At 33.5% G+C, this 13,123-nt stretch overlaps 1 protein-coding gene across 11 annotated transcripts in view; it reads right to left on the reverse strand.

Moving 5' to 3' along the window:
- The window catches only part of Hmbox1 (homeobox containing 1), a 162,518-nt gene that overhangs the window by 81,301 nt on the left and 68,094 nt on the right, over positions 1 to 13,123 (reverse strand). For 10 of the 11 annotated variants that reach the window (XM_046423336.2, XM_046423335.2, XM_058572351.1 and 7 more), the window contains exons 3-4: positions 11,249 to 11,328; positions 3,139 to 3,615 (exon numbers count right to left, since the gene is read on the reverse strand). In XM_046423336.2, the coding sequence (XP_046279292.1) occupies positions 3,139 to 3,615; positions 11,249 to 11,271 (500 nt within the window). In that variant the 5' untranslated portion in view covers positions 11,272 to 11,328. Of the gene's footprint in view, positions 1 to 3,138; positions 3,616 to 5,171; positions 6,091 to 11,248; positions 11,329 to 13,123 lie in introns of those variants that run through there. The other variant, XM_046423338.2, reaches the window with a different exon arrangement.

Consider the following 13,123-nt stretch of genomic DNA (forward strand, 5'->3'; position numbering starts at 1 on the left):
CATGACCATTTCATCTTATTACTTATAAAACATATAATATCTTACCTACACAAGTAAATATAGACTGAGAATCCCTTATCCTGAATGCATGGCAACAGAAACTTTTAGATTTTGGGTGTTTTTGGATTCTGAAATATTTGCATATATATAGGAAATGAGATATCTTGGGGATAGGACCAAAGTGTAACCAGAAAATTCATTTATGTTTCATGTATACCTCATGCACATAGTCTGCAATTTTATGTAATATTTTTAAATAACTGTGTGCATTAATAATGTTGTGAAACTTTCTACCTATATTATATTAGTGGCTCAGAAAGTTTTTAATTTTCAAGCATTTCAGACTTCAGTTTTATTAATTAAGGATGCTCAATCCTACAGGCAATCAACTTTTAAGAGAGTCTCATATTTTGTATAAAATACTAACACACTCATAAGATTTAGTACATGGGTGCTAAGAATAACATCCTTAACATGTGCCATTATTAATTCTGATGAGCCTCATTTAAATTGTTATTTCATGATGCATATATAATTAGCAAATAAACATTAGTAGATGCATACTATTAGCAGATGTAGACACACAATCCTATGTATATTCATATATTAATAGATATACTTTTAAAAAGACATTAAATGTGAAATGAGCTATCATTCTTGGTTTTAAAGTCTTTCCTAAAATGTAATATTCACCACTTTATTAAAATTCACATGCTAGTTTGCCTTTTTATTCCCTACCCTAATTAATAAAAGGGAAAAGTGGCCATTTTTTTTTTCTTTCTGACCCTTTCTTAACAAGTTGTTCAGGTATACAATTATAACTTGATGCCATTCTATCTCCACTGTGTACCTTGAAATTATAATCCAGTATAGACTCAGTAGATTATGAGATTTGGAAAATGCATCTAGCCTAGAGTTTTCTCAATGTGAACCAGCGAAAGGTGGATTTTATACATAAAAATGAAGGCAGGAAGGCATTTGTAATGTCACCAGTGCTGAGTGATCAGCAACGGCAGTACATACCTAGGCAGACAAGGAATACTCAAAGATATACTGTTCAAAAAAAATTTCTAACATTCCAGCAATAAAAATTCATCTGGTAAATAAGTGATTGATCTGAAGTGATAAACATCATGTTGGGAAGGGGAATGGCAAGCCCAGTAAGGCTATTCATGCTGTGTCTCCAGTTATATAAACTACTTTTCCTAAACTCTTATTAAAATCTATAAACATGAATAATTTATTTATAGTAGCAACATATACCAGCAAAATATTGATAATAAAAACATGGGGTTATAATTTAGGCTCTGTTACATAATACCTAATACCTAAGGTTTTTTGGGTAAATTATTTAATTTTTATGATTATCTTCTATAAACTTGAGCAAAGAAGCAGGGACCCACACTGGAGGAAGGGAGAATGGCAGAGGTCCAGAGGATGCCAGGAGATCCAAGGAGACCCCCTATATGAGTAAAGGACACCAAAAAAGCAGTTCTAGGAAGGAAGCAGAAAAAGGAAAGATAGTGTCTCACTCAAGCAAGACAATTATTCTATTTATGCAAGAAGTGACAGTATGCAAGTTAAATACCAATTATAATGTGTAATATTTAATATTCATATTTAATGATGGAACTCAAACATGTGTAATGTGGGATTTAACTATAAATTCCAGTTGTTTTTAACAGGTTTTGTTTATTTGTGATATAAAGCAGTTGAAATGAAGTATTATGTCAAACTATGAGTTAAAAGTCAAGGTTTTAGATCTTTATTAGACTGTCCCATCTTTTACAGTATTTCTTTTTTATGACAGTGGCCCATATTTCTTGTTACTATAATACATATTTGGGAATTAACTGTTATATTAAAAACTTATAAAAAATAAGTAACAGCAACAACAAAAACAGACTAAAACCTAAAAAATTAATTTTATTGTTGACATCTTATCTACTCAGGAAAATTAAAAGTTCATCTTATTATATTTCAAAAGTTCATCTTACTATATATGCCCAAACAATTCTCCTTTTTAATCTTAACAATACATTTATTACATTCGAAAGCAGCAGCTAGGGTTGGGGATGTAGCTTAGTGGTAGACTGCATCTAGAATTTTTTTTCTTTTTATTGGTTCTTTTTAGTTACATGTAACAGTAGGATTCATTTTGACATAATGATAAAAGCAAGAAATAAGCTTCTGCATCTATAATCATTATCAGACTAAAGATATATCTTATCTTTTCTGGTATCATATTAATCCCTTAACATTAAATATGGTTTTATTTATTTTTTACATAAAGTTTTCATCTTTTAAAACAGTGACTATCCTTTAAGGTTGAGGCCAAATTCATTCAATCACTTAACATATAAGGCACTTAACATGTGCTAAGGAAAATTCTGGACTAAGGACACAGATAGCAATGGAAAATACACAAAGCCATCCTCAAAATGACCCAGTGTCTCGTGTGACACCTTTCTTTATTACCTCTGTTCAAGGTGGGCATCTCTTCTTGAAGTTTAAATTCTCAGTGTTCATACTGTGTGTGTGTGTGTGTGTGTGTGTGTTTGTGTGTGCATGCATTTGTTGCTAAAATTAGAACTTAAGGTTCTTTCAGGCAAAAATAGTGTCAATCTTCCTAAAAATTATGTGTTTTTTGTATCTTTTTATGAGTGCATGGTAGTTTCACTAAAAATTACTTCTTGTCAAACAGTTGCTTAAATTATTTTGTGGCTTGGAATGTTAGAGGAAAAAATGAAGAGTGTACATATTCAGGATCAAATAAAATTATCTTATTCCTCAGAAAAAGTACTTACAAAAGTACTTTACTTTACAGTAAAGGATTAAACTAACTTTTGTTAGACAGAAATTAGCTGTTAGAGCCACAAAGAGAAAACTAACCTTTGATAAACAGAAAGAATGAAAAAGGTTCATCAACTAGCAAAAAAAAAAAAAAAGGAGGGGTGCTACTAAAGTAGAGAAGTGAAAATCATAATATTTGAATATAGTTTCTTTCATTTCCAAAGAAAGGAATGAAAAATATCAGTTCTTATAGTTAAGTAACTGAAATACAGTTATTACTTAAAAAAAAAAAAAATCTAAGAACACAGACATTCTTGGAGAATCTTAATAAGCAAAGTAACTAACCTCATTAATTCTTCCACTTTATCATCTACATCTAGGTCCTCTTCTGAGGCTTCAAAACTATATGACCTCTGACCCATGCTGTTTGCATGATAGCGAGTTGGTGACATCTTCCCATTGGATGTAGACAATCGCTCATTATTCTCCCTCCCATTTTGATTGGTAGTGCAAGGCTGTGGGGAGGTATCATAACTGTTGCTAGGTGATGGGGACATTCCCGAATGCTGGGTCTGTGTAGAGGCTGTAGCTGTAGAGGAAGATGCTGGAACATTGTTGGTACTGTTCCCATATGAACTTCCTCCATAACTGGACCTTCTTCCAAACTTGTCACTATGCTCTTGATCAAGACGGTCCAAAGTCTCCAAGGCATGGAGAATTTCATGTTTAGTCATTCCAGTACGCCGAAGGCGCTGAAGCAGATCTATCTGTTCTATGGTGAATCTGGGTTCATCTGTATAGTGAGACATGGTTTCCAGCAAACTACAAAATAAAAATAAATAAATAAGTTTTTTTTAATTGACAATATCTACCAAACAACACATCATTATAGATAATGCAGAGCAGAAGAATTATTATCTCTTTATCAACTTCTTTATGGAAAATAGTAAGAGATGGCCCATGCTAGAATGTTTTTGCCATGGCAAAACATTAGGAAATTAAGGTTCAGAGTACTTTTGTACCTTCCAAAAACTCTGGATAAAAAATAGAAAAATAATTTAATCCTATGTCTTACTGACAAAAGCATAAATCTCTTAACTTTTCAATATACATTAGGACTTATTAGAATCAAAGGATTCTGGATAATGACTTCTATATTCCTTTGAGTCTCTAGTTAAACACCATTTAGATAAAATCACTCTAACTACTGAGGTACTATGGGGTTCTAGTAATAGATTTTATAATTAAAATTTATTGTTCCATCAAACTGTTATATTGTGTGCATGTATAAATATGTAACAATAAATTCCACCATTATGGATAATTATAATGTACCAACAAAAATAACTTAGAAATCTTTGTTCCATCTAGAATTTATATTTACTTAATCAATGTGAAAGGATTTGGGCTTTATTTCATTGTAAATGAATAGTTGTCCAATATGCTTTACTGAAGAACGTGCTTCTTTTCTGATCTGAAAGACAACTTTTATCATATACAAAATTTAAGCTGCCAGAAATCTAGAACTTTTATATTAAGTTTCCATAGTTTTTAAACCAGGCTTATTAATAATTAAAAACAAACATGTACATTGTATGGATAGAAATTAATATGCTGCAGTTCATTTGTGTCTGTAGGCACAATATCTGCCTTGCCCCTATACATATTATGGTCTGCTTTCTTCCAGGACTTATTTGTGACAAACTATCATGAAGTTAACTAATCCCTAAAAAACAAATGCCAAATGTCTTCTCTGATATAAGGGAGGTGACTCAAAGCAGAGTAGGGAGGAAGAGCACGAGAAGAAGATTACCACTAAACAGGGAAGATAAGTGGGAGGGAATGGAAGGGAGAAGGGGAATTGCACGTAAGATGGAAGGAGACCCTCATGATTACACAAAATACATATACGATGGTGTGAGGGGGGAAGGGGGAAAAAAAGAGAGAGAGAGAAAAGTATCACAGTAGATTGGGTAGAGAGAGGTGATGGGAGGGGAGAGGAGGGGAGGGGGGGATAGGGAGGGCAGAAGAATACAACAGACACTAATATTGCTGTGTATATATACATGGCTCTATAACCAATGTGATCCTGCAATCGGTACACGTGGAAAAATGAGAATTCATACTCTATTTGAATCAAATGAATGATATGTCAAGATCATTGTCTTGAGCAACTAATAAAAAAAATAAAAAAACCCAAAACCTATTTTCATGATTACTATATTCTTTCTTGATTGCCTAGGTTTCTCCTCCAATATTTTATAATGAAGATTTTTAAATATATAAAAAGGTTAAAAATAAATTTACAGTTAACGCCCACACACTAAAGACCTAGATATGACCATTCTCTTTTTCGACATTTGCATCATTGTATGTACCTCCAGTCCTTTATCCATACATCATCCAATTCATTGAGTTTCTGAATGCTTTTGAAAATTAGTTACAGACATCTCTACAGCATGTACATCATCAATTTGAGCTTAGTCTCTGTTCAGGTGAATTTTTCCTCTTGAGGTAAAATTTACATTAAAAAAAAAAGTTTATCTGCCTGGTGTGGTGGTGCACACTTGTAATCCCAGCAGCTCAGGAGGCTGAGGCAGGAAGATCACGAGTTCAAAGCCAGCTTCAGCAATAGCAAGGTGCTAAGCAACTCAGTGAATAAATAAAATACAAAATAGGACTCGGGATGTGGCTCAGTGGTCAAGCACCCTTAAGTACAATCCATCCCCTGTACAAAAACAAACAAACAAAAGTATACCAATGTATGTTTTACTATCCTAGAGTTTTGAGAAGTACACACACCTGCCTATATCATACTTTCATATCATACTATCACCTCAGGAAATTTCCTCAAGCACCTCCTCAGACAAGCCCTGTCTTTTTTCCTTGGAGGCAACCACTCTTCAGGGTGTTTCTTCCTCCAACATGGATTACTTTTCCCTGTTTTAAAATCTCATTTCTACTCTCTATTTAATCTTACGTGTTAAGCCACTTTCATTAAGTTTAGATATTTTGAGATTCACTAATGACGATGATGTATCAGCAGCTTGTTCCTTTTCATTGCTGAGTAATGTTTCACTATAGGACTAGACCACCTATTTCTTTATCCATTATAGTGATAGGCACTTGGGTTTTTTCCAATTGTTAGCTATTCTAAATGCTTTGGTTATTGTAAGTGTATTTTATTCATTTTCTTTTTAGCTTCTCTGCCAAAATATATCATTATCTCATTGGGAGAAAAAACTTTTGACCAGAATGATTCATTAACCTTTTCAATTTCAAAAGATCTATAAACCATCTGGGCATGGTGGTGCACACCTGTAATCCCAGCAGCTCTGGGAGCCTGAGGCAGGATCTAAAGTCCAAAGCCAACCTCAGCAATAACAAGGTACAAAGCAACTCAGCGAGACCATGTCTCTAAATAAAATATAAAATACGGCTGGGGATATAGCTCAGTGGTCAAGTCCCTGATTCAATCCCGGATACCCATTCCCAAAAAAGAGATCTAAAAACCTTGTTTAATTCACACAATCTCTTATAAATATTATGTAGGGTTGGTAGTATTCAAGTATCTTCATTGACACACACATGCATTATCTTAAAAAACTCATCCAAGTTGGATACTACTAGTTTGTGCACTTCAGTAGTTTATTATACTTAAGTGTTAAATCTCTTGAAAAAGCTATGTGACTATTTTCCTAACAGTGTATAAGAGATATAAGAGACATTTAACACTTTAGTTTCTGTTTAAATCCTCAGCACTTAATCTACTCTATCAAGTGCTCAGCAATATAATAAATCTAGGCAGTTCTTTCTCAAAGAAGCTGCCAAATCCAAATAATTTATCCTTAATTTATTTTCTGGGTAAATTTTGGTTCATATACATCATTCTTTACCCCCTGAAAATCAGACAGACAGCCTGGCACAGTGGCACATGTCTAGAATTCCACTTACTCAGGGCAACAGAGGATAACCTCAAATTTAAGGCCAGCCTGGGTAACTTAACAAGATCCTGTCTCAAAAAAAAAAAAACAAAAAGGGGGGGGGGGTGGGGGCTGAAAATTTAAGTTAGTGGTAGAGCACCCTGGCTTCAATTCTTAGTACCAGGGGTGGGGGAGGGCAGGAAGAAGGAGGAGGAAGATGAAAATAGGAGGAGAAGTGGAGGGGAGGAAGGAAGGAAGAGGAGGACAGAAAAGAAGAAAGAACCACTCTTGCTACCTTCATTCATCATCCTATCAAAATATTTCATAAGCTAATCTTTAGATTTGTGACTTCAAGATATATTTTATTGTATGGACAAAAAAGATCAATCATGATATTTTTCAATTCTATTCATATTAGAGCACATAGCAATTTGTTTCTAATTCTTTAAATCTTGCCCTGTTTGTGTATTAGCATAAAACAAAAGTAAATTATGTGACTTTCACCTATTACTGAAAAGCATCCATCCACCCCAACGCATGAAGCAGAACTGTCAGGGCTATCTTTCACAGTATTTGAAACTATCATTATATACTATGTGTACATGTGTCAGTTATTAGGGACTGAACGGAGGTGTGCTCTACCACTAAGCTATACACTCACCCTTTTTTATTTTGAGACAAGGTCTCACTAAGTTGCCCAGACTAGCCTCTAACTTGTGATTCTCCATCCGCAGACTTCCAATTCATGGGATTAAAGGTGTATGCCACTGCACTCAGCCAAAACTATGTAATATTTTCTATTATTCAGCATTCATTTACAATTAGAAACCATTTTTATTTCAGAGGTCACAAAAAGAAACAGCAGGCACTTATTATTTTGTTTGCCTAGAACATCTAGCTATTTCCAAACACATATTCTTGGGGATGCTACTCACAACAGGGTGAGCTTGATAAAGAGACCAAGGCTTACTCTCCTTAAAAATTTCTAATAAAACTGGGGATAAGAAGGGTAGTCACTATAACTGTGCTTAGTTACAGAAAGAGGCTACTCTGGTGAACTCTTTACCATGCACAGGAAGCTAGTTTGAGGAATAATAAAGTAGACATACCAAGAAACTCAGAGAACAATGGAAAAAAGCTCTGCAGTGTTCCTGTCTTTTGTTCCAGCAATTCTTAAGTCTCAAACATTACTGCTCTCATTGCTGCTTTATTATGGGAGAGAATAAATTTCCCTTTATGCTTTACCTTGTTTAAATAAAATATCTATAACTTTTACCAAGAGAAGACTATAATGCAAAGATATAGCTAAAGCAAAAAAGACCAATAGATGTTAGAAGGGAATGGATGATCACCATAGAGTTAGAATGCCAAGGGTAAAATGAGCATAATCAAATCACGAATTTGACAAAGATACAGTATTTTATGAGAAAAACACCAAGATCAAAAGTATTCTTAGATATTGAGAACAATATCCCAATATGCATTAACATAAACAAAGGCAAACATTATGATATTTTCACACTTATTTATCATAAGTTACCTAGTTTAAACACATAATCATCAAATTAAATGACCTATAAAGGTCATCTAAATCCATGATACCAGCAATTCTTTTATAACAAATAGATAACATTTAAGAATTGAATTAATTTCCTTATGTACAAGGATTGTTCAAAGAATGAGGGACATTTTTCACTTTAAATTACTAATCTGTATGCAGACACAGACCAACAATAATTGAAAATAATGTGATAAGAATTTAAACACTATAATAAGAGACAATGTTTAAAATACAAAAGAACAATTAAATTATGGAATTATGCTTGGTTCATAAGCCAACATTTCAGGAAAAGACTGTAATCATGAGACCATAACAATGAAGTATTTTGCAATAAATTATATCATCATTTGAATATATACCTATACCCTTCTTAACTGGGCATGAAGTCCAGAACATCCTTTTATAAACTCAAGTCTACAAACATGTAAAGCAAAGAAGGTTAAAGCCTTCATGAATGATTAACCTTGAAATCACATGCGTAAAAATGACATTACTACCTTACTAACATCTACAGTTAATAGGATTTGACTGGATCTTTATTTAAAACACAAAGTATCTTCTTCAGCTGGATTCTGATGTTTCTATCTTTTTATCTGTAATGATTAGGTAAAATAAGTTTTGTTTTGCACATGTGGTGTTTACTGCAAGATGATTTAATACATGGTAGAGTCAACCATAATATGCATCAGCTAAAGATGTACTCAAGCCTAACTCACTACGGGAACAGTGCCTTCTTTCTCAATAATACTGCAATCAAAGGAACAGCAATTCTAAAAAAAGAAAATGACAATTGAGAACAAGTAAGAAATGAACTTCTATTGGGAACTGAGCTTAAGAGTATAGTAAAAACCATTCTTTAATTCAAATCAATAGGAGAACTGATGAAAACATAATAGAGGCTTTAACTAGAGATAATGGTCTAAAAATGTTTTTTCCACAATAAAAGAACTTCGAGAGAAGTAGGATTATATTCCAATGTGTTAAGCATTCTTTGATGGTTTTCAATTATCACTGAGGTTTTTTTTTAATTGTAGCTATCTTAATGCACATCTGGTGAAAAAAAAAATCTGTTATGTGGTCTTGAAATGATTCCTAAGACACAGTTCGCTACCTGAATGATACATGCTATTTTTCTATAAGAACTGGGAAAATATTCCCTCTGTGTTCCAGAGTGCAACAGCCTATTAGATTCTACACATGAGAATTTGGAACTACTCTTCTTCCCACCTTGAGAATATTAAATCTTATCAGACATTTATGAGAACTTGCAGTCAATACCTCTGACCTTGGGAAGCTCCCTTTCTTTCTCAGAAATATTACAACACACCACATCAGACTCCTTATGTGAGTTACTGACCTTAACTTCTAGAATTTAAAACACACATGACCTTAGGAGTCTAACCAATACTTCAAGAGCTCAGGCATGACAAGTCTTGGGCTTTGAAGTTTTACCTGCCAATACTGTCCTCTAGAATCAAGTGACTTTATTTATGTGTCTTCGTGTCTTACAAGGCATCCACTGTGGTGGTCTAGCCAAGAATCATTTCTCTGTCTTAGACTTCACACAGAAGCCAACTTCTAGCCTAACTGAACAACCATATTTGAGCAACCATATTTGAATAATTTTGGAACTATGAAATTAAATGTACCTCATCTACCAATTGTGTCCCTCGTAAGATTTGCTTGTATTATTCTCCCCCTACTTAAGAATTGTGAACCTGAAAAAAAAATCTTTGTATGTTAATAATTGTGTGACTTTTGATCATCTTCTATCACATCCAACAAAATTCAAGTAGAAACAAGAAAGTTTAGAGGAAGACATAAATTGGGTATAGAATCAGAGAACTGGAGATCATTTAGAAAAAAATCACTCATTCAATTAATATATATTGAGTGCCTACTATGTGTTAAGACCCTATATGAATCACAAAGGATGCTACAATGAACAAATCAGGCAAAAATTTTTGCCCTCAGGATGTCATTGATAATGGCTATTGAGAACAGCTATAAGTAAATAAATGATCAAAAAGGGGAAACCAAGGCCCCAAAAGATGAAGTGTCTTCGCAAGGCTATAGCTATTTAACAGAAACTTAGGCTACAGTTCACATCCTCTAAATGTATTTCAGAGACTTTTCACTAAATCATAGAATCAATGAGATGAGAAAAACTTTAATGAAAAACCTTAATAACAAGGAAAACCTATCTTAATGTCTATTTATTGGATTATAGAACTTTCAACCAAAACGGAAGAAATTTAAGTGAAAGACAGACTCCACCAAATTTTAGAAAATATTTATGCTAAAGGCACTCTGCATTAGACTCTAAACATGATCTTAATGAGCTAATAGATACTTTATCTTCTCCTAATTCTGAAATTCCCGGAATACTTTTATTTAGAGGGCTATTTAGTATGAACTGGTGGTTATAGTTCATATTCTAGCATAAAAACACTCTCAACACAATACCACCATCTCAATTTGTATTTTTTGTCTGATTCCAAAGAAAGGCCACAACTACATCAGCTAACAGATTAACTACATCACCATCACCAGCAGGTAAAGAGAAATGGCTAAGGCGATGGAATTTTGCACACAAAAAGCAGCATTAAGGTAACATGCTCCCCCATTCTGCTTGTCACAAAGAACTTGACACTACCTCTCTTCAATAGCTTGTTATCTATCTCACAATCTCCTTAGCTATTAAGCAGTGAAAAATGATTAAGTAATTTCATGCTCAACTAAAACAATGTCAAAATCCAGAGTTGAGCAAATGATAAAACATTGATAGATTTGAAAATTCATTCTTTACTAAATAATTATGACACTTGCTCATCTTAATATCAAGTAGACGGACCATTTGATTCTTCTTCTAAAATATTCTACAAATGTCTGAAGTCAAATATGAATCATAAACATAATAATATATTAAAGCAACTCAGAGAATACAAATTGAGAAAGATTACATACTTACACCACTGGAAAGGAACTGAGCATACTTTACATGAGGTGGATCAATAAGTTTTCCAGAGATGATCAGTGTTCTTTACCATTCTGTAGAATAAAGATAGAAAATTGTGAAATATTTATGTTACTCAAGTGTTGAATTAAAAAGTCTTACTTATATAACTTAAGGGTACTGAGCTACCATTAACTAATGTTTTTAAGATTATTTTGAAATAAAACATTGGTTTAAAGCAAAATTTTAGGAAATCAGAAAAGTATCAATGATGTCCAAACAACTCACTTGAAATAAGTACTGAAAATATCTAAGTTCAATCTGTTTCCAGGAACAACCCAAATAAGCAACAGAATACATATATTATAAGGACATTCAAGATACCTTTTGATATTAACATCAGTCATTTATAAAAAATTCTTTTTTGGGAAGTACTAGGGATTGAATCCAGGGGTACTACCACTGACCTACATCTCCAGTCTATTCATTCATTCACTTATTTATTTGGCACTGGGGATTTAACCCAGGGGCACTTTATCACTGAGCTACATCCCTACACCTTTTTTATTTTTTATTTTGAGAGAGGATTTCACCAAGTTGCTTAGGGCAACTTGGTTAAATTGCTGAAGCTGGCTTGAACTTTCAGTCCTCTTGCCTCAGCCTCCCCAGCAGCTTGGATCACAGGCATGCACTACAGAGCCCAACCTTATTTTTTAATTTGAAGCAGGTTCTTGGCTAGGTTGCTTAGGGCCTTGCTAAATTGCCAAGGCTGGCCTCAATCTTGTAATCCTCCTACCTCAACCCCCCAAGTTGCTTGGATTATAGACATGTGTCACTGCATCCAGCTATAAAGAAGTCCTTTATGAAGATAAAAAAAATCCTGGCATGAACATAACCAAATGTCATAACTACAGGGTAATTCCAGGTTCTAAGTATATATTACTTATTTTATTGCTAGAATACTCTGAAGTGGCTTAATTCCTCTAAGTCTCAATTTCAGCATCTATTAAAACTGGATAATAATTACTTCAAAGAGTTACTAAAGACTTCTAAATTTTTTTTTTAATAGGGCACAGTAGTGCATGTCTATAATTTCAGCCACAAGGGAGGCTGAGGGAAGAGGATCTTAACTTTGAGGATGTATGGGTAACTTGGCATGACCCTGTCTCAAAATAAAAACTAAAAAGGGATAGGGCTGTAGCTCAGTGGTAGTGTGCCCCTGGGTTCAATCCCCAGTACTGAAACAAACAAAAAGAATGAATAAATAGAGGCTGGGGCTGTAGCTCAGTGGCAGAGCGCTTGCCAAGTACACATGAGGCATTGGGTTTGATCATCAGCACCACATAAAATAAAGGCATGCTGTCCATATACAGCTAAAATAATAATAATAATAATAATAATAATAATAATAATAATAATAATAATAAAAGAATAAATAAATAAACAAGCTTACATGGAGATGATGAAACATTTCTCAAACTAACTATTGGTAGAGGCTATTACTTATTACTATCAATTTTATAAAGGGTTAGATACCCATGTTGCATGATGACTGTACACAGTATACATTAATAATAGAGTGAGTCTAGTAATGGTATCTGCTGACTTGTATTCTACCACTTTATTCACAATCGAGACATTTTGGCCTCTCTCGATTCACACATATCTTCACAAAACAATGGAAGCTACTATTCATGATATAGGAACCAAAGATCACAAAAACTAAACTTATTAGTAGTTTCACATCATAATGAATAGAAAACTATTTTCATTAACTCAAAGTTAAGATTGTAAATTAGAAAAAAGTTACAAAAACATTCATTAGAAACTCTGGTTAAAAAACAAATTCAGCACTGAATTATATTAAGAAAAACCAAAGTGTCTAACAGT

Source organism: Marmota monax, unplaced genomic scaffold, assembly GCF_021218885.2.
Source record: "Marmota monax isolate L192 unplaced genomic scaffold, Marmota_monax_Labrador192_F-V1.1 WCK01_AAM20220418_F8-fsc00347, whole genome shotgun sequence".
Lineage (NCBI taxonomy): Eukaryota > Metazoa > Chordata > Mammalia > Rodentia > Sciuridae > Marmota > Marmota monax.